We start from the raw sequence: 23,854 nt of genomic DNA, 5'->3' as shown, positions 1-23,854 counted from the left end.
ATATTCAACCACTCAAATTAGTATGGCCAAATTTGCTGAATTTTGGTATATTCATAGCTATATCCAATTTGTATCGTCAGCCCAAATTTAACAGTGTTTCTTGTGGGTTGGTTTGTATAAATTATGCCAATGTTGTCACTGTGATCAAATTCGATTGGATACAATTTAAAGACAATTCAAAAAGGAATTTTGTCAGATCGTAGATGGCAGCTGTAATTCTCAAACTATCAAAAACATCTTGATCTGCATTTTAATCTGCTAGCTGAGAAAAACCATAAATTTGTATAACAGCACAGCTGGTAGAGTCTCTGACACCCAGACTAACCCTGTTTATGACAAAGCTGTATGTAGACAAAGTCTGACTGGATGATAGAGGCTAAGCTGATGGAGCAATCAAGGACAGAATATTATAATACTGATTAAATAGGGCATGCTACATTAACTTTAACCTTTCAGCTGATATGTTTGAGATTCCAATTTAATTATAATTCTTCATATTAGATACTTATGACAACAATATATAATATTAATACTTAAAAGGACGGATGCACCATTTGTTTGACCAATCATACTTTGGTCTCAGAAACAGGAATTTTTTAGATAGATACAATCCCCCAAAATGATACACTTGTCCCTTTAATATAATTCATTAATAAATATTCATTATTTAAACGATGAATTCTTATTATAGCATTTAACAATAACAGACTTTGTGAGACATGAATATAACATATAATACTAATAAGGTAAGAGAAATTGATGCCATAGCCTGTGCTTCAGAGAGTTGGCTTTCAACATCTATCAACTAACATAACCAACTAATAATTATACAGGATTTAAACTAAGCAGTGTTGTTATAGCGCTTTATAATAATTTTCTACCTGTTCGCTTTTATAAAGCTTTATAACTTAACACATTTCTTTTAACAAAATTTATGTAGTGTTATTTTACAGTGTGCTTCAATGGCCCTCGCAGAAAAGGGAAATTCGTGACCGTGAGCCCCCTTTAGTAATTTCTGTGGGCCCTAAGGCCTAGTAACCCCCACCCCATGATAGAAACACCACTGTGTCCTTTATATCATACCATGTATATCATTATTATACACTGTAACAGTCTGTACAAGTCTCTCTCACTCTTTTCACTGGTATTTCTCCATAAACTGAAGGTGAAAATCTCGGAATCTGGCCAACATTTCTCCTAGTTTCTGAACTGGAGGTAATATAGTTGTTCTGAAATAAAGAAAAAGACAGTTACATGATCTGCCTTGTGTTCAATAAAATATAATGTTGTGAAGAGTTTGCATTGACGTTACGTTCAACAGGGGGACCATGGACAGACTTTGCACCTCCCTCCCCCTACCTAGTATTAAATTATCTATTACTGAGTTCTTCAATGCCTGGTGCTGTGAGCAAAGTAGCTTCACATGTTTGCTGTGTGATAATGCCAGAGCAATGTGGTAATGCCAGAGCAATGCGATAATGCCAAAGCAATGTGATAATGCCAGAGCAATGTGATAATGCCTGGTGCTGTGAGCAAAGTAGCTTCACATGTTTGCTGTGTGATAATGCCAGAGCAATGTGGTAATGCCAGAGCAATGTGATAATGCCAGAGCAATGCGATAATACCAGAGCAATGTGATAATGCCTGGTGCTGTGAGCAAAGTAGCTTCACATGTTTGCTGTGTGATAATGCCAGAGCAATGTGGTAATGCCAAAGCAATGTGATAATGCCAGAGCAATGTGATAATGCCTGGTGCTGTGAGCAAAGTAGCTTCACATGTTTGCTGTGTGATAATGCCAGAGCAATGTGGTAATGCCAGAGCAATGTGATAATGCCAGAAATGTGATAATGCCAGAGCAATGTGATAATGCCACAGCAATGTGATAATGCCAGAGCAATGCGATAATGCCAGAGCAATGTGATAATGCCGGAGCAATGTGGTAATGCCAGAGCAATGTGATAATGCCGGAGCAATGTGGTAATGCCAGAGCAATGTGATAATTCCAGAGCAATGTGATAATTCCACAATAATGTGATAATGCTAAGTTTAAATATGAAATGTTACCTAAAATGGTATGTGCCCTCAACCTGACCAAATCCACTACCAGGTACCACACAAATACCAGTTTCTTCTAGTAGATTAAAACAGTAGAATGCATCCGGGGACTGACCTTTAGCCTGAAAATTAAAAAATTAGCCGCTTAGCATCGTGCTCAAAAGTTTAAGTCCTTCTAGGCTTATTCTCAAAAACTTAAGATTTTAAGAGTGTTCCAGTCATCTGATTGGTCAATCTTTTCAATCGCTTTAGTTGGCTGTACTATACTTTAAAATTTATTTTACACGATTAGAACCCACAACCACCATCAACCAATTGACGTCATTTCTGACTGCATTACAGCCTGCAAAATTGAAATGACGGACCAGTTTAGGACCACAACAACCTGGACTATTTTGGGGAGGAGCATTAGATGCCATGACTGACCAGTAGAAGACCACTTTGACTGTAAACTGGACCTGTGTCGTGTTCACTTATTGCTACACTTAGATGGAATGCTACACCAGTTTAGGACCACAAAAAACTGAACATACCTTGGCAGCTTCAAGAAGTTTTTTGGGAAGTTTAATTTGAGGGAATGCATACATGGCTCCTTGGACTTCATTACAAGATATTCCTTCTATAGTATTAAATGTTTCTGTCACCATTTTAGCTTTCTCTGCTAACTGACCTAATACCATCCATTTCTCCTGCAAGATGAACCACAATGGATCAAATTACTGTCAGTGACCTTCATTGATATGACCTCTAAATGTATTATTAGTCTGTGAGAGTTATCTTTAAAGGTGCACTCACACCATAGTGATCACCAGTTGCCTATGGTTGCGATGATGAATAGCAGTGGTAATTTTCATCACAACTCTCCTGCAACTGAGTTGTGGGTTGCAATTGGAACTCTTTGACCACTTAATCGCAAACCATTAATCGCTATGGAGTGAGGGCACCTTGAGGTGGAAGTTTCAGCTATTTGGGTGGCTCAGCTATTTGGATACCTGTACAATCATAATGAAGACTTGATATTCCTACCTTTTCAAAAAGATCATACGAAGGCTCTCCTTGTTTAGGTGGATTGACTACAACATCCATTACTGCCTGGAAAATAATACCATAAAAATTCAACCATTTGTTAACATAACAAGGATAATAACTTAGGTTAACGAGGATCCTTTCTACCAGCTGGTTCTTTGCCAAACCTCTTGGCATTGATCTGTCCCAGATTATCCGTACTCATTTACAGCTGGGTTGACTGGACTAATGGTCACCAGAATTTTACGCGCTGACCAATAGAGCCCATTACCATACAGCCATACCTCAATAAAATGGTCCTAGCTTTTGAATGACCACTTTCTCCATTTGTTTTTCAATGTCATGAGAGAAAACTTACCTGCCCAGCTATGGAAGAACATAATTTAGCAGAAATTGATTTTAATAACATGGCCTTGACATCAGGGTCAAGGTTGATGACCTCACAATATCCACCTCGGAATCCACATCTATAAATAGAAAAACATGAGCTTCACAATGGATAGTGTCTACTTCTTAACGATCGTGTCAGGACAGACAGCAGTCTACTATTGTGGGTTTTTTGTGCACATCCTATAGCACTGGGCCTTGTTTAACTGCCCAACTCAAGCAATGCTCTTTTCATGTTCTTGCACTAGCGAGAGGGAGAAAACAGATCAAAAACTCAAGGTACAATCTCCAACTATGCCAGGAAAGGACCCTGGACCTTCAGGTAAGCAAACAAAAAGTCTAGCTCAGAGAATCAGTGCAGCTTACAAGAATATTCTAAAAATTATCACTGACAGGGGGAAAACAAGTTGATAAATCCGAAGGTATTATCTCGACATAGGCTGGGTTTGAACCCTTCACCTTCAGGTTAGCATGGAAATTGTTAATTCCAAAACATAAAATACTATACTTACTCTCCCATGTAACCTTTAGAAGTTGACATGAAGGAAGCCAGTTCAAGGTCATTGTACTTTGACCCCATCTCAGTTAAAACTTTTTTAAAGGAATAAAACTTGGATCCTTGAGCATAAATATTGTGTTGATATACCTAGAATATCAGATAGAAATAAGTAGAGCAAAATAATTGTGTACAAGTCCACACCTCATGTTCCAGAATTATAGATGCACAATACAACAGGCAAGAGGTGGGTCACAGTGGCTGAGCGAAAGGGGGGGCAGAGGGGGCAGCCACTAGTACCCCAGTGTCATCAGTACTCCTATGTTAGACAGTCTCTCATCTTCGGAAAATATACACCTGAATAAAATCACCCATTGTACCTACCTCATCAGCCATCAAAAATAAATTCTCTTCTTTGGCAAACTTTATCACAGCTTCGATATTCTCTTTGGTTAATACTTGACCTAAAATTCACAATCATTCCAAAACTTCATTATTTCAGCTTAATACAATTATTGTGGTAGTGTCTCATAATTTCCTGGGCATGCCCACCATTTTGGATATACCCTGAACACCAAGTACTATTACAGAGAGCGTTTGATGATAATGTCATGTGATATAGTGATAGTGATATATTTCATGTAATTTTGCGTATAAAAGGGTTAAAAGACCAAAAGGGTTAATCAGACTTAAAGAAGTCGTACCAGTTGGATTTCCAGGGTTGATAATAACTATAGCTTTAGGTCTACAATGTGGCTTAGCCTCTTCCAGTGCCCTCTTTAATTCACTGACGTCCAGGGCCCAGTTACGGTCTTCATTCAGAAAATATCCAATCTACAAATAGATTAGAGTAGGGCTAGCTTTTAAAACATTAGTGTTATTCTAACAAGTATGATGCAAATGTCAAATTATTTCAGCTATGTAAGGGTGCTTGAAATATTGAAAAAGTGGTGCTAATGAGTTCTAATCTCAATTGGCATAAAAAATCATGGTGTCATTGAACACGCTTTTATCTTTATTCCAGTGGAGTCAACTGTAAATGGGTATATTTTTTTATCGTTGAACCAGATACATTCTACAGTTAATTCAATAGCGCTACTAGAATTAATGAAAAGAATTCACAGAAAGATAGTTTCAACTGCCTTCTTTTCTGCTTCAAAATTAGTGAATAAACACAGACAACACCATGCAGTGTGGAATGAGGTAAGATAAAAGACTTACTGGATGAGCGTTATATTCAGCTATAGTAGCAGTATACAGGGGATATTGAGGTATGGGTATCATGACCCCAGCTCGACCCTTTCCTGTTTCACCAGTCATCAATAACTTCATTATAGTCTAAATATACAACAGTAAATCTTCCAATTCAAGATTACAATTTCAAACTATAGCATTCTATAAGCATACTATGTAATTGTGAACAGAGTACATAAGCATGTATAATGAGCACCCATTGAGAAATCTGGAGAATCTCCGTCAAAATAAAATATATCGAGAATAAGACCCCCTGCTCCTTAATATTGATGATGATTATTTTATTAGCATGCTCATTCATGTGCGTCAATTCCTTTTGCCTCATTTTAATTGTTCGATCAGCTTCTTCATTCAGACAAAAAAAAAATTGAGAATGAAATCCCCAAGATTGAAATGAAATCCCCAAGATTGAAATGAAATCCCCAAGTTTGAAATGAAATCCCCAAGATTGAAATAATATTCCCAAGATTGAAATGAAATCCCCAAGATTGAAATGAAATCACCAAGATTAAAATGAAATCCCCAAGATTAAAATGAAATCCCCAAGATTGAAATGAAATCCCCAAGTTTGAAATGAAATCCCCAAGATTAAAATGAAATCCCCAAGATTGAAATAAAATCCCCAAGATTGAAATGAAATCCCCAAGATTGAAATGAAATCCCCAAGTTTGAAATGAAATCCCCAAGATTGAAATGAAATCCCCAAGTTTGAAATGAAATCCCCAAGATTGAAATGAAATCCCCAAGATTGAAATAAAATCCCCAAGATTAAAATGAAATCCCCAAGATTAAAATGAAATCCCCAAGATTGAAATGAAATCCCCAAGATTGAAATGAAATCCCCAAAATTGAAATGAAATCCCCAAGATTGAAATAAATTCCCCAAGTTTGAAATGAAATCCCCAAGATTGAAATAAAATCCCCAAGATTGAAATGAAATCCCCAAGATTGAAATGAAATCCCCAAGTTTGAAATGAAATCCCCAAGATTGAAATGAAATCCCCAAGTTTGAAATGAAATCCCCAAGATTAAAATGAAATCCCCAAGATTGAAATAAAATCCCCAAGATTGAAATGAAATCCCCAAGATTAAAATGAAATCCCCAAGATTGAAATGAAATCCCCAAGATTGAAATGAAATCCCCAAGATTGAAATGAAATCCCCAAGATTAAAATGAAATCCCCAAGATTGAAATAAAATCCCCAAGTTTGAAATGAAATCCCCAAGATTGAAATGAAATCCCCAAGATTAAAATGAAATCCCCAAGATTGAAATGAAATCCCCAAGTTTGAAATGAAATCCCCAAGATTAAAATGAAATCCCCAAGATTGAAATGAAATCCCCAAGTTTGAAATGAAATCCCCAAGATTAAAATGAAATCCCCAAGATTGAAATAAAATCCCCAAGATTGAAATGAAATCCCCAAGATTGAAATGAAGTCTCCAAGTTTGAAATGAAATCCCCAAGATTGAAATAAATTCCCCAAGTTTGAAATGAAATCCCCAAGATTAAAATGAAATCCCCAAGATTGAAATAAAATCCCCAAGATTGAAATGAAATCCCCAAGATTAAAATGAAATCCACAAGATTTAAATGAAATCCCCAAGATTGAAATGAAATGAAATCCCCAAGATGAAATGAAATCCCCAAGATTGAAATGAAATCCCCAAGATTAAAATGAAATCCCCAAGATTGAAATGAAATAAGATGATATTTAGCCTACCTTGATACCATCACTAGCACCAGTAGAAAGAAAGATGTCTTCCCAGTTGCTAGGATGTCCATCTCGATCAGTGATATATTTAGCTGTATCTTCTCGTATAACTTTTACTCCAGAGCTATCACTGTATGAACCTAAATATAGCATAGCATAGCTTAGTATAGCATAGCTTAGTATAGCATAGCTTAGTATAGCATAGCTTAGTATAGCATAGCTTAGTATCCACTATTTTCTCACTTATAAATTACAGAAATTGAAGAAAGAGAACCCTCCAAATGAAATGTGTAGTGGCAGCTTTTTGGAATCAACCAGGTCTGGCAAGCAAAACATAAATTTCCCTAAAAAACTTCAAATTGAAACAATTGCTGATATTAAGCTTTAAAATGACCTACAATAAGATTTTTTGAATGTCCAACAGATTCAAATTTCAATGGACTGATGTTCACTTTAACCAAATAGCTTTGCATGAGGCTGTGAACAATAACCTATCGTTCTATAATATATGTTTAATTGCTACAGTGAACCATGGTAGAAAAGTGGACAGAACAAACCTATACTATGTCCACCACAGCCATCTAGGATTCTACGTGCTCTCTCTTTAGCATCTCGTGGGAAATTAGGATCTTTCAAGAGCTCTGGATAAGCACATATTGCTGACACCTGTAGTAAATGAAATAAAAGTAAGTTTTACATACTACTTTTCTGCACCTATTCAAGAGAATGGAGTAAGCAAAACCATGCAGTGTATAATGAGGAAAATTTTTCGGGGCCTGAGGCAAAAGTCTACTTTTTTCAAATACCAACTGTCAAGGGGTCTTTGAAGTTCACAGCCTGTAGCATTGAGCAATAAAGAAAAATACTGCAGGATAGCAACATAAACCAACTCGTTTTCAATTACCAACTGTCAAAAAAACTCTAGCAACGTACCTGTCTAATAAAGGTCAAAGGTTGTTGACCTGTAGCATGACAATCTCCGATATTGGCTCGAATAACATCAGGGAATGGTTTCTTCTCTCCCTGCAAATACAATTAATCTTGAGTAAAATCTTATGTGTGTCTGTGCTTAAACAGTTTGGATATTTTTGTCTCCTCGTGTGCCCACGCCTGTCAGTGAAAGTCTTAATCAGACTCTAGTCGACGACAAAAATCGTCAGCCAAGCCGGCACTTTTACTTCTCTACTTAAGGTGATCAATCATTTAAGCGACATATTTTATCATCTTAATCTTCCACACCTTTTTAACAATATAATGGTATTAGACTGATACACTGAAGGTTTCATGGACGGTACCTTTAAAATTTACTACATGGATCTAAATAAGATAACAAGTTAGGTACAATGTATTATTATTGCACATAGACTTTGTACCATAGAAATTGAACTTTACTATTTATGGTTGTCAAATAATAGCCTATATATTGTTTATAGCTGACAATAATCAAATATTTTACTGTTAAAACATTGCTCTATAGCCACCCCACATCAAATTTTCTTAAAGCTTAAATAATAGACAATAGCTTAGCTATTCCAAGCTACACTACAAAATAATTATGGGCTCATGGCTATCTTAATGCATCTCTCAGAAAGAAAATGCTATGTCCATGGTTCATTATGTGAAATAAGATCAAAAAGGGGATGAGAATATGCCATCATCCTTTTCTGACCTTTGCCTTTCCCTTTGGCATGCTTTGCCATGATGACGAAATATCAAAAATTAAGATGTTTTGCCATGGCAAAAGGACCCACAAGCCATATGCTAAAACCCCCAAAATCCATTAGAAAATAGCACACAAACCTTTTGCAATTCTGCTTCTATTTCCCCTGCTCGAATAACAATCGGACCACGAACTGCATATTCCATTTTCTTGATGTGAGGATTCATGTTTTCCACAGACAACACTTTCGTTCGCACTGACATCTTGGAAATTTTGGTTTTCTTCCTCAAAAATGGTCCCAATTGTTTGGAAAATCCTGCCAATCTGTGCTCGGTGATTTGAAACATGATGCCTGGTGGTTTTTATAATTAATATCACAGCTGAAATTAATTAGTTTCACGAAACCTGTGAGTCCTCGGCGTACTTTGTCTTGTTTATGATTAACTAAGGTGAGGTCAAGGTCAGGTATATTTCTGGTCTATTTTTAGTAACTGGGGAATCCCACCAACGCAAGAAAATTAAAGGGATGCTCTCGCCGAAAGGGTTAGAACTGCTAAAATAGTTCTTCTCTTCTATACAATGGATATTTCCTTTAATTATATCACAGGCCTCTAAAAATCTTTTGTATCAAACACCCTCCAAATTACATCTAACAATGCATTATTTGGTGTTTGAAGGCCTCCCTGATGTTCAAAAATAGTCGGTAGAGTATATCCCTTAAATCTTACAGACCCACCTTAATGAAGATAATTTGAACTTTTGACCTGATGTAATCTGTATAATTAATAATCCATAAATATTAATAGGCTATCCATTTCAATTATTTTCAATAGTTTAAAAGATGTCACATGTGGTGGTAAGCTCTGAGCATATAATGGTCACTGCCTCCTGTAATAGTGGGTACAAATAGGGGCTAGACCTGGGGAGGGACAGACAAGGGGTGATAACCGAGTAGCACTGTGGAAGCAAGAGAGGTCCAAACCTCACATGTAGAGGCTGATGGTGTTCTGCATTGACAAAAGCTAACCTGGGTTAAAAACTATAATGGAATATTTCAAACCCCTGCATGATTTAAACCTGGACCTTCAGGTAAGTTAGTAAGTGTTAACTCACTGAGCCATGGTGGCCCCAAAATCCCAATTAGGGGCTGATAAGAAGACACAAGGAGACAGTAATATGGTTTATTTACAACTTGAATGTATGATACAAAATGGTATAGTGAAACAATTCTATTTATACACATCCTGGCCCTGTAAATACACTGACAGAAAACAAGCACCTGTTTATATTCTACCAAGTTCAACCAATAGTAAATAGGTAAGGCCTTGCAATTACACAAGAGAAAACCAAGTCAAAGTACCTATTTAGTCCACATAAGGGTAAATACTTATGGATGATGAAATATCAATGCCAAGTTATTAAATCGTTGACCAGCTGGTAGATACGGTCTGCTAAACCAAATTGACAAGAGCTCATCTATGCCATTTACACTTTTTTCCTACTTTAGAATTGTAAAGAGATTTCCTAAACAATCTGTCGAAAGAATATCACACCATAAGGAATATTTTTCACTTATTTCATCTTGAAACTAAGTTAACTGTTGTTACTTCGTGTTTGAAAGCAAGCAGGATGTGTATTAATATAGTTGACCATGTTCCAATTATCAATAATTAATCATTTATTTATAGAATTCTATAATACATCTTATACACCTCTTCATATTTCATCTCTATGTGACTTTATTTAGTCTAATGACCAAGATAAACTTTGAAAAAAATAGTGACTTTTAACTACCAAACAACATAAATTACTATAAGTACTGTGATTAAAATGCAAATCTGAATAATTTGTTTCTATTTTTCTCAGTGGGTGGCTCCACAAGTGTCACAGTCAGTCTGAATCAGTCAAAAAAATCTAAAATCAAAATCAGTTGTCACTCCAGTTCTACAGCAGTTATCTAAAAATAACACACCTTCATTAATTAACAAATTAACATTTAAATAATCAATCACAAACAAATATTTACAATATCATTAATACATCATTATCATTATCATCATCATCATTTTCAAGTCAATATGACGACATTAATGAGCACTGTAACTGTGAATTACTGCATCAAGGGTTTCTGTAAGCTGCAAGTTAGGAATCAAAAAAGTGTAGGCTTATGTTAAATGATGACATTAATGAGCACCTTATCAACTTCTGCATCTGTTTGCAGGAGTAGTACAGACTGTGCATTTTAAAGATCCCTTGACAATTGAAAATCAAAATCAGGTAGACAATCGAATACGATCAAATCAACTGTCATGTCCAACAAATTTCTGTATCACAAAATGCATCTTAATTTTTTCTTAAATATATCCAAAATTAATTATCATGTCATAGATTCACATAGATAGGTTTTTTTTTTATCGTGGTGTAAATGATCTAAACCCAGTACTTATAAAACATGAAAAAAATGTCAAATTCTAAACAGCTCCAACTGGACAAGAACCCAGACTAATTTTTGTGATCTATTTTTTACAACAATCTTGATCTCTCAAAGTTGCAGACGTCATTTAAGATGGCTACCCTTTGATCACAATATCTCCATGAAGTAAAATTTACAAGTAATAATATAAATAACACAGTTTAAAAATGAATATATTTTATCCCTCTTGGCCGAAATCTTCGGTAAATTTTTTCAGTTTATGTAAATCATCCTCATTGACTGTGGGTTTAGACGTAGACAAGGACATCATCATATCACTCTGAAAAATAAATCAAAAAACATTCTGAATTATTCTAAAATTTTTATTAGTTTACAGGTCATCTAGTTCAGTTTCAAATTTTTGTTGCCAAAGCCTGTGCTTTCGTGACATAACCATATCTATTCTATCAATTTAAACTTCAATTTTTCATTTGTGAAGTTAAAATTTAAGTAGAGCTAGGCAGGGTATGCTTGCTCTTCTAGACATCTGATATGACTTTTCATTATCAAATACTTCCTCACTTATGATTGATATACTTCCTGATAAGAATATTTCATTAGAGCTTCCAATGTATTGCCCTACTCTTATTTTAGACTTCAGGTTCAGATCTTTAGTGGCTTACCATAGAAACTATAGGTTCTAATAATTTTTCACCATCGACTTGTATCCAGCTCATCTCAATAGCACCAGGTGCTCCAGGAGAACATGGGGTCAAAAGGTCATCTACTAATCTATTGGGATCATCTCTAGAGGGTCCACGAACCTGGAAATATTCAGTATTATTACATTATATTTAAAATTCTTCATCAACCAGCCTAGCTCATAGTCTTCAATATTAGCGCCTTTGACCATCCGTAATTAATTGCAAAATGGGAGACTGTCAATAATGATTGAGGAATCTCTGGTGAAAAATTCAAAAATTTTCTGATCACCAGAATACCCTGACAGAATGGAAGTACTTACCCTTCTAAAATGTGTTGCAGTTTGAACTTTACGCACTGGCTGCATTAAAGCATCTCTGACTACAATACTTATATCAGCTCCAGAATAACTGTAAATATAGCATGATAAGATACATACATTACTCTTTTACTAAGTTAATCAGTTGTATATCTTCTAGAGAGTCCATATACATTTAATATTGGTATTTGGGTTTGTGAATGGTCATTTTTTTCAGAGAGTCCACATTGAAAATGTTCTGAATGGAATAAAATGTTTGTTCTTTTCTGCCACAATTACTTTAAATGGACAATACCATACAGTAAGCATCAAGGAAATTTTTCCTTCTTTCAATTTGATTCTCAACTGTTCAAGAATCACAACCTAGGACCGTGACTGAAACATCTGCAGGTATCAACTTGACCAATATTCTGAGAATTGGAGATGAAAATCTTACCCGTCAGTTCTTATACCAAGTTGTCTGTATTCTTCCTCACTGATACAGTTAGCTGTAGTTCCCATATGTAATTTAAACATGGAAGTCCTAGCATTAGCTTCAGGTAGAGGTATATAAATTCTCTTTTCAAACCTACAAAATATATAGAAGATTTTACAAAAAAATATCAAATGTCATATTAGTAATAACCCTAACTTTCTTAAAAAAAAAAAATTGAAATGAATGGAGTTTTACTTGCTACTCTTCTGATTCTAATTTGGCTAATGAAAACAGACAATGCGATGCAAGGTGCAATGAGGGAAATTTTGCCAGGACAGCAGCATTAGCCTACTCTCGAGGGTTCTTTAACGCGCACAGACTGTGGCACACAGGGCCTCAGTTTACTGTCCCATCTAAACGACTAGATGCTTTCTTCTTTTTGTATTTTTTGCTTCTACCTACCTTCTTCTGATAGCTGAATCCAATGTCCAAGGTATATTGGTAGCAGCTAAAACAAGTACACCATCATTATCATTACCGACACCTTGCATCTGTACTAGAAATTCTGTTTTTATTCTACGAGCAGACTCTGATTCATTCTCGCTACGTGAACCACATAAAGCATCTACCTCATCAATAAATATTATACTTGGTTTCTGTTCTCTTGCTAGGTCAAATAGCGTTTTTACTAATCTGGAATAGAGGAAATAGAATGAATGAATGAATGAATAAAGAAACGAAACTTTTAGCTAAAATTAAATTGACAGAAGAATGAATAAATAAATCAATTCATCAGATGAGGTTTTTTTGATTAATCTGTAATATAAAAAGGGAAAAACTAATGAAGCCATACAGCAGTGTGAAATGAGGGAAATATGGCCAGGACTGTTGGCATAAGGCTATGCTTCTTACTATCAAGAGATCTTAACACGCACAGCCAAGAGCAGACACCAGTTTTGGTCTCATTTAAAGAAAAACTCTTTTTCCAAGTCAGCCCCTCCGACCTAACTCACTGACAATCAAATCTAATATTTTACTTACTTTTCTGATTCTCCCAGCCATTTTGAAACTAAATCAGATGAAGATACAGAGAAAAATGTAGAATTGTTCGCTTCAGTAGCTACAGCTTTTGCTAGATATGATTTACCAGTTCCAGGGGGCTAAAAATACAAACACAAATTTATAAACAAATTTATCTTTGGAGTAATTATTTCAAAAAAAGATTCAGTCGGTATATTTGTGCTCTCAAATACTGATCTAAAAACATTTAATTTTCTAATTTTTAATAATCCATTTTAGTGACATATTGGATTACCAAAATATCTAAGTTGATAAAAGTTTAGAGAAACTGGTCTTTGATTCATAATCTGGTTATATTTGCCAGTCACGTCTGGCTAGGAATAGTTCAATAGTCAGATAGATAGGTAAATAAAAGGTCATGATTGTAAAGAATTAAAACTTACACCAAATAACAGGATTCCTCTCCATGGCTTTCGTTTTCCTGATAATAAAATAAATAATGTATTCTTTAACAAAAAATACAGACAATGTTCAAAGATTCATCATTTTGGCATATTTTTGTCATCATTTCATTAGCAATTCAATCAAATAGCTATTATTAATTATATTATATTATATTAATAGCATTATTTTGATTCCTGTAGTAAGCATATAGAAAGAGGATATTTTCTTTATTACCTGTGAAAAGATGAGGAAATTTGACAGGTAAAATAACAGCCTCTTTTAGAGCTTCTTTAGCTCCTTCTAATCCTGCTACATCTTCCCAGCTTACATTGGGTTTCTCTATTACAATAGCTCCTGAAAAATATACAGAAAATGTTGTATATTCTATTAAATATTGGTCAATTAAAATTCTTGAACATTTACTATCAAATATTTTTTTATGATCCGACCATGCCTTCTCAAAATGATTACAGCACTAGGATGTCCTAGGGTGTTAACATTCTAACGTTATTTCTAAGATCGTTTCGAGAATACATGGCCAGGTCCTTGATGTATGGCCAACATGATTAAGGTGATAAGAGTATCCATAACATACCTGAGAGTTGGTTTTGAAATTTCTTTTTTTCTGGATCTTTATCAGAATCTTCATCAGATGACTCACTTTTATCTCTACAAATAAAATCAAAGTCAGAAGGTTTAGTATTCTAATTGTCAAACCTTTGTTGATTTATAACTCAGTATTAATCGACAGCAAGCATTTTTTTTTGAAGAACCTTCATAATCATAGCTCCATAAGCTCTTCAAATGATCGTGTCAAAAATTGAAAATATATAAACTTACTTATTACTACCAGATCCACCACCATCTAAAACCTTCTTCTTGCCATCTTTCTTCAGAAAACCTTTTAATTTTTCAGCTCTATCTAGATACTGGACACATTTAGCTCGGATACTTTCCTTAGCCTTATCACTTTGTGCTTCATCTGTAGACAGAAATATTTCAAAATGATAAACAACGGTGAAAATAATGACAGTGGAAATGTCCAGTTACCCCATCCATAGTTTTTATACTTGTTATGAATTTTGATCAAAAGATTTTTCCAAAAATTTACTTACATTTAATAGCATGAAGAAAATATTCCACAGAATGTTCGTAAAGTCTCAAAGCTTCTTCATAGTTCTTGTTTTTATCTTCTTCTGTAGCCTTCGTCACCAAATCAATGGCTTTCTGAAAAAATAAAATTTATTATATATATCTTGGGGTTCAATATCACTTGGTCCTTCATAGTCTGTCTGAGAACCATTTTCAAAATGGTGAAGCTGGATCAAAGAAAACTGAAATGAATTGGAGTTTCACCTCCTATTTTTCTGCAACTGATTGAGATAATGATGACAAAACCATGCAGTTTGCAGTGGGGGAAATTTTGCAGGGAAAATCAGGCTCTAATATTTTCAAAATTTCAAAACTCTGACTTTTAAACTGCTAACATTTAAATTAATAAAACTTATCTAAGAGGACAAAAATAGAGGATCATTTAAAAAAAATAATAAATTGAGGAATTGACATTGAAAGAGAAGATTTTTACCATCAAAGCTACTCCAGAATAATAAGCTCCCCTTCCATTTATTCTCTGTCCAAATTGAATAGGCTCAGGCATTTTGAACAAATTTAAAACTTAGATTTTCACAGTCAGAGGACACAACCTTAAGTTAAGCCCAGCTTTGACAATTTGCGTCAATATTTTCAAATAATAGCGAAATATTCCTTGTGACTATTATAAAAATATTATTATTGTAACAAATCATGTGATGTTAACATAGCAATAAGTACCCATGAGAGTGAGTCAAAGTTACTTTAAATAGATTCTTACAACCAGAAAGGGGAAAACCCAGTTCCAATTGTGCTTATCTGTTTTATAACCAATCTGTTACAAGACTTTTACTCAGTTGCTAAATAGATAAGGTGACTATTCACAGCTATTTACTTCCAATATATTTATCTTTTAGGTAGTGTATTATCAGGGCCTCATTGACTAGGAATAAGATACCAATCTTTTTTTATCCATTTTAGCAGTTGACAAATCATCATTTTTCCAGAGAAAGCATACAGTACAAATATTGTGTAATAGTAGCAAATGATCACTTCTGTAGATGAAGAAGAAATAATTTTCACTGGCAAAGAAGGAACTTAACATCAAGATTCTTTTCTGGATTGGACTCACCTTTTTGGAATTTTTTGAACCATTTGTTTGAACATCTGAACATCTAGGTACAGTATTTATTTCAGTATGACTTAACTTAGGTTTAATAATTTTAGCTTTTTAAGATATACTTTTTGACGTGGAGAATTCAAAAGATGCTGACCCTTCTTATCTCAACTTTAATGCCAGTTATTTGATCAAGATGGTAGAATGTCATGGATATAGTTTGAACCCTTTTCCATGAAACAGTAAGAAGAGCATCTGAACCAGGGCAAGTGCCACCAACAAACCCAAGTCTAAATAAGTGTATCCAAACGCAGGAGATCAGTTTGCTTATCTATATTTGGCTCTAGTTCTGTATCACTGTTGATAAGTAGATTACTTCCGATCGTTACGTTATATTCCATTTTACAGTCATATCATGGGGTTGTCTATTCATAGTTTGTCCAAGTTACGATCAAATATCTTAATATTTTTGGTAGTGACAATTTTCCCCCGGGAGATTGCCACTGTCAGCCAGACTCAGCCATATGTAGTATCTTAACTACTCTAACAACCGAGTCTACTCTTAAAATCAAGGACTTTATGTAGACTCTGAGAGGATGTAGTATTTTGAAAGAATCCATCTGATGTCAAGAGCTTATAGATCATATATTAAGATCAGAATTACCTTGGTTATACCACAAATGACTGTGAAAACATACAATTGCTTTTCAGTTTTAAGCCTCTCAATACTTCCTGCTTCAGTACTTACCCATCCATTCATAAAGAAGGGATGTTGTCATCTGCTAATGATCATTGTTAAGTTGGGAACTCTCTTTATTGATTGGTCAATGAATTCAGACTGAAGATCTGCCAGTTGGATGTAACTTTAGGACATCTCAGAATCCTTTGAAATGAAGTATCTACTAAGAACAGTTTTAGATTTCTAAGATTAATCATAACAGAGATTATGAACAGTCTTGTGACGAAATGTCAAATCAACTTTTCGGGAACCGGACAAGATAAACAACAAAAAACCTGACATTCCGTTCATTTTACTGCCATTTTCAAAAAGTACCAACCTGTAAAGTTTGACCAGACATCGAGAGCGGTCTTTGAAATTATCGATATTCCTATTTTCAGAATTATTCTACCAGTTCAACGCCCTAAAATTTGAGATTTCGAAACACTATCTATTTCTTGTTATTCATCATAATAAAAATGGCCGAAATCGTAGTATTATTATCCAGACTTTTTGTGCATTGTAAAGGCATTGGACGAAAACGTCTGGATAGCAGTGAAGATGAAATTTATAAACTTCCGGGCACGTGATATTGACTAAGGGGAAGTAATATCTAGGAATATAATAATTATATTCAACTTCAGACTACAAATAACTCATTATAAATTACAGTGACTGATGTACTCGTGTATTATTCCTTTTGGGGAAAAATTTTAGTCTTGAAACGGTACAAAGACGGACGACACAATGCAATAAGTAGATTTAGACAGGGCATTGGGTCAAAGATTTTACGTAATAAAGTATTAAGGTATTAAATAAACAAGAAAAATAAAAAAGTAAAATTAATGATTTTAATACAAAAATCTTCTTTTTACAATGTAACAAAAAATAAACAATGGGCTTCACCAGCATATTGTCTAGAAGTATGTTCGTTATCTGCCTTAAATACCTAATTTTTTTTATACTGCTCATTCTGAAATAATCATTCTTACATTTTTACAATACAAGTCCAATTGAATTTACATTAATGTCCTTAATAAGTTCAAATCAATTGATTTTCAATAAAGTGAGTGCTGTGCAAACATAACTAATGCCACACACAAAGTTATAATCAATGCCTTATTCAACATATTAAATTTATAATTCTTCAATATATTTACAATTAACAAAATAACAATGTATTTCAGATCATTAGATTTTCTTTCAACAAAGTTATTCAGTGCAAATCTTTACACCTATTGTTCTATTCAAACTGACATTTCAAAATGGTTAAATAGGAAACTGAATCCATAAATAATCAAATGCCTTTATATCTTGTAAAAGTAATGGAGTATCACTATTTAGGCAATGCATAACCACCATTCAAGAAACTATAGTGCCTCTCTGCAGTACAAAAATAATATATCATATCATAATGTCACTATCGACCAGATTTCGCAACTGAGCAAAATGTTTGGTCTATTCATCATCATCCTTATTCAACTTTCAGACCCTCCACTTTTGACTGAATATCATTAACATCACCGTTGGCATGTATACTTTCATTTGGTACCGTTTTATTGGGATAATGTCTGGCACCAAAAATAGTACTTCCTACTCTAACATTGGTACTTCCTAACTCTATCTGAAATAGATAATTTATTTTAATAAAAATCAGACCACAATTAGCTAGTATATAGCGGCACTAAAGTGTGCAATCAGGGACCTTTTGTTTAGTTGTATTGATCTACTTTTATTGGTTCAAACTGTCATTAAAGTTAAGCGGATATCACATTTTATTGTCCAGTCCAAACGACCACAAGTTGTTTTTTTTTCTCTGCTCTGCTCGCTAACCTGAAGTTCCAGGGTTCAATCCTGACAGTTGAGATACAGGTAATACCGCTCTCAGTGATGCAAGTAAGAGGAGCTGACATAGAAAAAGCGTCTAGTCATTCGGATGGGACAATAAACCAAGGTCCCTTGTGCTATAGACTGTGCATTGTCTCATTAATAATAATTGTAAAAACTAAGTACAAATTATTAGATTGTAATGTTACTTACTGCATGTTCATAATCATTACTCATTCCCATACTGATCTCTAATTCTTCTATAGGTATACCAGTTTCTTTACATACTAAATCTCTACACTCTAATAATTTCTGTAAAAAATAGTATTAGTCTACCATTGAATACCAGCTATCTCTTACATAGTGTAACGATCAACTGAAACTCAACCTTATTCATTATGAGTTAAAGATGTTTTACAAAATACTGTTTATGCCTGGAAACATATTACAATATTTACATAACTTCCAAAATTTCATAGTTTTTTAATGTTCATTAAATACACATTCTTTTAGATCTATAATAGATTTGCCTTTTGAATGTGTTATGGATAGTGGAATTTAGTGAAAACTTAACCCTTTTAATATTGATTTTATAGAATCAACATACCTGAAAATCAGGGTTAGGTCCCTTTGTTAAATCATGATCAAACGAACCAATGGTCATTAAACCCCGAAAGTTTAAATTTGAACATTTCTCTCTGACAAATTCTACTATTTTTATCACATTCTCTGGTTCACAGCCATGTTTGTCTACAATTAAAATATTCAAATATTTGAGCCTATACTGGAAAATATATAGTAGGCAGAAAGAAGATGAGAATTATAAGCAGTGTGGTTTGGTTGTATAATCTATCAGAAACAGAATGAAAGACTCAGAATCTTATATTGGTATAGTATGGCCTAGATTTTTACCATTTTGTAATGAAATATATAGTTTTATGAAGCACTAGACTGACAGATACAGAGTGCATAGCTAACAGCACAGGAGAGCATTCTACGGAATTCTTTTGAACTTTGCTAGGTTAATGAAAGGATATGCAATGAATACTTTTCTATTGTCTTGCATCTGATTGTTTAGCCAAAACATCGATGCTAACTTGCCAACAGAAAAATTGCTAAGTAAGACATAAAAAACAAAGATCCCAAGAAAAGTGAAAATACTAAACCTACTGGATTCACCACTAGTGTTAATCTGTACCATTACATCTAGTTTCCTCTCTAATTTATTTTTACTCCAACTTTTATCCATAGCCTCTGCTAATTTTTCTGACTCCACTGTTTCTACCATATATAGATTAGGAGCCACTGAAAGTAAAGGAAAGAAATAACTATATCTTACTGTTATATATCTACACTACATCCCTTACATTCTAAGTCATACCATATCAGAAACATAAATACTTTCGCATACAAATATTTCACTTACAAAAAACAATTTTCGCATAAAAAAAATACTTAATTTTTCCTTACAAAGTAAACAAGATTTGCACAAACAAAAATACTTAAATTTCACATATAAAAATACAACAATGTTGTCAGCATAAATATTTATAGAAATATAAACAAACTTACTTAATACTTTACTGACTTTGTTTCTTTGAAGGTGACCAATAAAATGCCATTTGATATCTTCACATTTCTCCAGAATCTACCATTTAAAAAAATAAGGGTGAAATGGTAAAACACTGTTAGATATGCTAGACTAAATATAGTGTACTAATCAACTATTTGACCCCTTCAACTTTCAACACAGGCTTATGCATACTTTCTATCAGTAAAGTAGCTGGAAGATCAAGGGTTGAGATATTACCATCCATGCCTTTAAAAATCCCTCTATACATGGAAAAGAGTTAGTCTAATACAACTATTTTTCTCTCTATTCATAACCCCTTATCACAAATCATTCAAAATATCTACACTATTACCTCTTTTTCATGAGATTTTTCCACCAATTCCATCACCTACAAAAATCAATGTTATATCATTGAAGTGAAAATATAAGGTTGTTTATTCGGTCCTTTTGATCAGAACTCTTTAATAATGAAGGTAGTTGTTGTATATGATAACATTTTCCCCATCATATTTTTGTTGACAAGTTGACATGGCAAATATGTAGACTAGTAATCGTCTTTCATTATAAATGAGTGAGAAAGCCACTATGTTAGTCAAGGCTGCTTTGCTTTAAATACATCGACTTATCAAATCATTTTTCAAGAATATTATCGAATTTTAGTTTTCATTTTAGAAAATGAAAAATCTTTAAAAATATTGAATCACTGCAGAAATTGTGCTTAAACTCACATAATTTTCTCCAAAGTTTCTCTGTCCAGCTTCATAAGCTGCTATAATATCTTGAATTGGTTTCGTTTTACTGACAGCAACTAATCGAGGTTTTGGCAGGGCCTGGTTCTGAAACAGAAAATAAGCCTAATTTAGTGAATAAAAATAAATAGTGGAGACTTGTGCATCATATCTTGTCCAATCGATACTAAGGTGACAATAGCTTCCTTGGGGACTAACTAAGCTTGAAATGAAATGGCATATTAGAATGAGCAAGCTCTGTGTCACTGGGGGTACCAGATCTCTGTATGATCAGTGACTGGAGAATATAAACATGGGGAAAGGGTATCTAGAGTTAAAAAAGATGGGAATCAGGTCTTCAAGACTATCAGTACCATACTAGAATTAATTTATTGTAATGATTATACAAATTCTTACCACTCTTTTACCAGCAGAACAAGTCATCTTATCCGTCACCATTTTTAATGCAGTTTGAATATTTTCTTTTGAGGTAGTTGAAGCCATTGTTGTAAACTTACGTAACAACATCGAAAATGTTATGAAATTGTCATTGACCTTATTTATCAAGACCTATCTTCTGCTAAGGAATGTCACTTAGTTTATAGAAAAAAAATTGAAATGCGTGGGTCATTGCTAATAAAGATAGGTCTTGCAATCAACCATAGCAAGAATTAAAGTTGATCACCAATGTTATCAAAGTTTACGTTTTGAAGATCAAAAATTACTAAAAAATTGTTTTGATGAGAGAGTTACTCCCCTTTATTGACCTACATGTATTCTAGATTGTCCAGACGCTAGCATAAATATAGTATTTGGATCTCGATCGATTTTCTCTTCTAGCTATCGAAATTGATTCCAAATCAAATATTTCCTCACTACTTTTTAACTTTGCAAATCAAGATTTTAGTATAAGCTAATCCTTCTAGATGTGTTCAGAATGAAATGTAAAATAAATATTGCTAAATCCATAAAAATGTTTTAGACGATACCTGCTGGAAAATGGATGTTTTGTTGACGCTTGGCTGGTTATTAAATTAAATATATAAACGATATTTATCCAGATTATGCACTTTGGCAGTCATTGTACAAATAGAGTAATATTTTAACTACGTTTTCCCAAAAATTGATGTGCGTTAAACTATGTTTGCAATTGCAAGAAGGGTTATATCGAACCAGATCCATTTCCAACTACAGAATTTTATTATGACAAATATGTTGTATTGTTGTTGTGGTCTGACTTTCCAATACAGCTGTTGAATTGTTTTTTTGGTCAACGTAGATTGTTATCTAAGTGATTATTGAAATTTTATTACAAACATGAGGCATACTATAGTTTAGATGAATCTCATGTGAATCTCATGACTTAAAAAGTTACTACTGAGTTGCAGTAGTGCGAGCCTAATAAAGTCTCCACCCCAGCAACACTGCTTCACTCCTAGAAATAAACCAGGTCTGAATGTTTGGTAGGCAGAAGATCACCTTTAATTTCAATTTGGTACTTACTACAATTTTTTGTTCCAGACTTTTGTTTCATGAAGCCAAAGTTAAACAGTGATAATAAATGGCTGAGGGGAAGAAACCAGTAGATAAACTTGGACAGAGTTTAAAATGTCGTGTTTGTGCAGAAACATTACCTTCATTTGTTCAACTTGAAAATCATTACAGAACTCACCCAGACAGTGGACAGAAACCCTATGTCTGTGGGGAATGTGGCAAACAGTTCGGTCATCGTTCGAATTTAAACACTCATATCAAACTACATACTGGAGATCGACCTTATTTATGTGAATTTTGTGGCAAACAAGACAGTGATATCGGAAATTTGTTCAAACATATGAAAGTTCATGAAGCTGACAAACTGAATTTCCCTAGTGATCAAGAAAATCAAATGGCTACCCAACCTCCTGTAGAAAGCAATAAAATAGTACTTCCTGCTAAATTTGAAGTGCAAGTAATTACTATTTGACTTACAGAATTTTGTGAATTTTGAAATTTCTAATTCTAAAGACAATGGTGATATTTTAATTCTTATTATGCAGAAAAGTTTAAAAATGGTAATCTCATTTCAATCAAAATGGCAACGTGGAAGATATAAGATAGAAGTTGATTACTCAACCCCATGAAAAAGACTCTCCACTCATGTCTAAATGACCAGAGCTTGTATCTTGCTATGAACATTTGTCCCACTAACGACAACTTTTTTCACAAGGGCTCATCTGCTCAGTGGTGGAGCCAATTTACGTCCATGGGGGGCAAAATATCTGAGATTGCCCTAATTTCTAATTTTGTGCCCTCCCATTTGCTTCGCCACAGCATCTGCTGCTTACGTCTTGGGTCTTGTACCTAGCTTGGTCAGATTGTCATCTGCTTGGCCACAAGGTGCTGCAGGTTCGAATCGTAATGAAAGTTCTGATGCCATGGCCAGTACTTCTGTGAGTCAGCCCCACGGAAAAAACTGTTGACCATTCATTGTTTAATTATTTTATGTGATATTTTTATGTTTATTAAAGTTTTTTTCTTCAAATTGTTAGTATATGTTGAATTTTTCTTGACAAAAGGGATCATATTCTGTCTAGCCTACACATACAAGGAAACTAACTAAACTCCATCTTAAACACAGGTGGCGTTAAAGTGTTATTCAATGTTTAAAATTTGAAAAGGAAGCAAACTCGCTGAACAGGAGCCATTGTCTCAGGATAAGTGAAATGGTATATTGTAGTCTATGGTCAATGTCTTTTTTTGAGTTCTCCCCTTGACATATCCAAAATATGGTTGTATTTCCAAATTCACCATTAATGGAAGGTTATTGAATATATTTGCGTATATAATGCGCACCCCTTGTTACACTCAGATCTATGTTTGAAAATCTCTGTCACCGTAATTAATATACATCCCC

At 34.1% G+C, this 23,854-nt stretch overlaps 5 protein-coding genes across 5 annotated transcripts; 1 reads left to right on the top strand and 4 right to left on the bottom strand.

The window, feature by feature from the left end:
• Nucleotides 1–1,138: 1,138 nt before the first annotated feature.
• Nucleotides 1,139–8,856, bottom strand: LOTGIDRAFT_114341 (hypothetical protein; the record flags this gene model as incomplete). Its single annotated transcript, XM_009052876.1, has 13 exons — nt 1,139–1,229; nt 2,066–2,178; nt 2,590–2,745; nt 3,083–3,148; nt 3,441–3,549; nt 3,982–4,115; nt 4,350–4,429; nt 4,670–4,799; nt 5,187–5,303; nt 6,943–7,073; nt 7,491–7,599; nt 7,867–7,956; nt 8,734–8,856. The coding sequence occupies 13 exons, from the start codon at nt 8,854–8,856 to the stop codon at nt 1,139–1,141; spliced, it is 1,449 nt and encodes a 482-aa protein (XP_009051124.1).
• A 2,388-nt stretch (nt 8,857–11,244) lies between these two features.
• On the bottom strand, nt 11,245–14,258 carry LOTGIDRAFT_114287 (hypothetical protein; the record flags this gene model as incomplete). Its single annotated transcript, XM_009052875.1, has 8 exons — nt 11,245–11,346; nt 11,690–11,830; nt 12,031–12,118; nt 12,464–12,595; nt 12,905–13,135; nt 13,484–13,602; nt 13,906–13,943; nt 14,141–14,258. Coding segments are annotated over 8 exons (969 nt in total), but the record flags the coding sequence as incomplete, so codon positions are not given.
• Nucleotides 14,259–14,796: 538 nt separating this feature from the next.
• On the bottom strand, nt 14,797–15,136 carry LOTGIDRAFT_60385 (hypothetical protein; the record flags this gene model as incomplete). The annotated part of the gene is made up of 2 exons (XM_009052612.1): nt 14,797–14,888; nt 15,022–15,136. Coding segments are annotated over 2 exons (207 nt in total), but the record flags the coding sequence as incomplete, so codon positions are not given.
• Nucleotides 15,137–17,661: 2,525 nt separating this feature from the next.
• LOTGIDRAFT_231455 (hypothetical protein) lies at nt 17,662–21,462 on the bottom strand (the record flags this gene model as incomplete). Its single annotated transcript, XM_009052874.1, has 8 exons — nt 17,662–18,454; nt 18,871–18,969; nt 19,265–19,407; nt 19,828–19,962; nt 20,230–20,305; nt 20,583–20,618; nt 20,959–21,066; nt 21,376–21,462. 8 exons carry the CDS (start codon nt 21,460–21,462, stop codon nt 18,305–18,307), a joined length of 834 nt encoding a protein of 277 aa, XP_009051122.1. The 3' UTR covers nt 17,662–18,304.
• A 1,105-nt stretch (nt 21,463–22,567) lies between these two features.
• Nucleotides 22,568–22,816, top strand: LOTGIDRAFT_59180 (hypothetical protein; the record flags this gene model as incomplete). The annotated part of the gene is made up of 1 exon (XM_009052611.1): nt 22,568–22,816. A coding segment is annotated over one exon (249 nt), but the record flags the coding sequence as incomplete, so codon positions are not given.
• Between the last annotated feature and the right edge of the window lie 1,038 nt (nt 22,817–23,854).

The sequence above is a fragment of the Lottia gigantea genome (assembly GCF_000327385.1).
Source record: "Lottia gigantea unplaced genomic scaffold LOTGIsca_19, whole genome shotgun sequence".
NCBI lineage: Eukaryota > Metazoa > Mollusca > Gastropoda > Lottiidae > Lottia > Lottia gigantea.
Note: the sequence above shows the minus strand (reverse complement) of the source record. Positions and strands in the feature narration are given on the sequence as shown.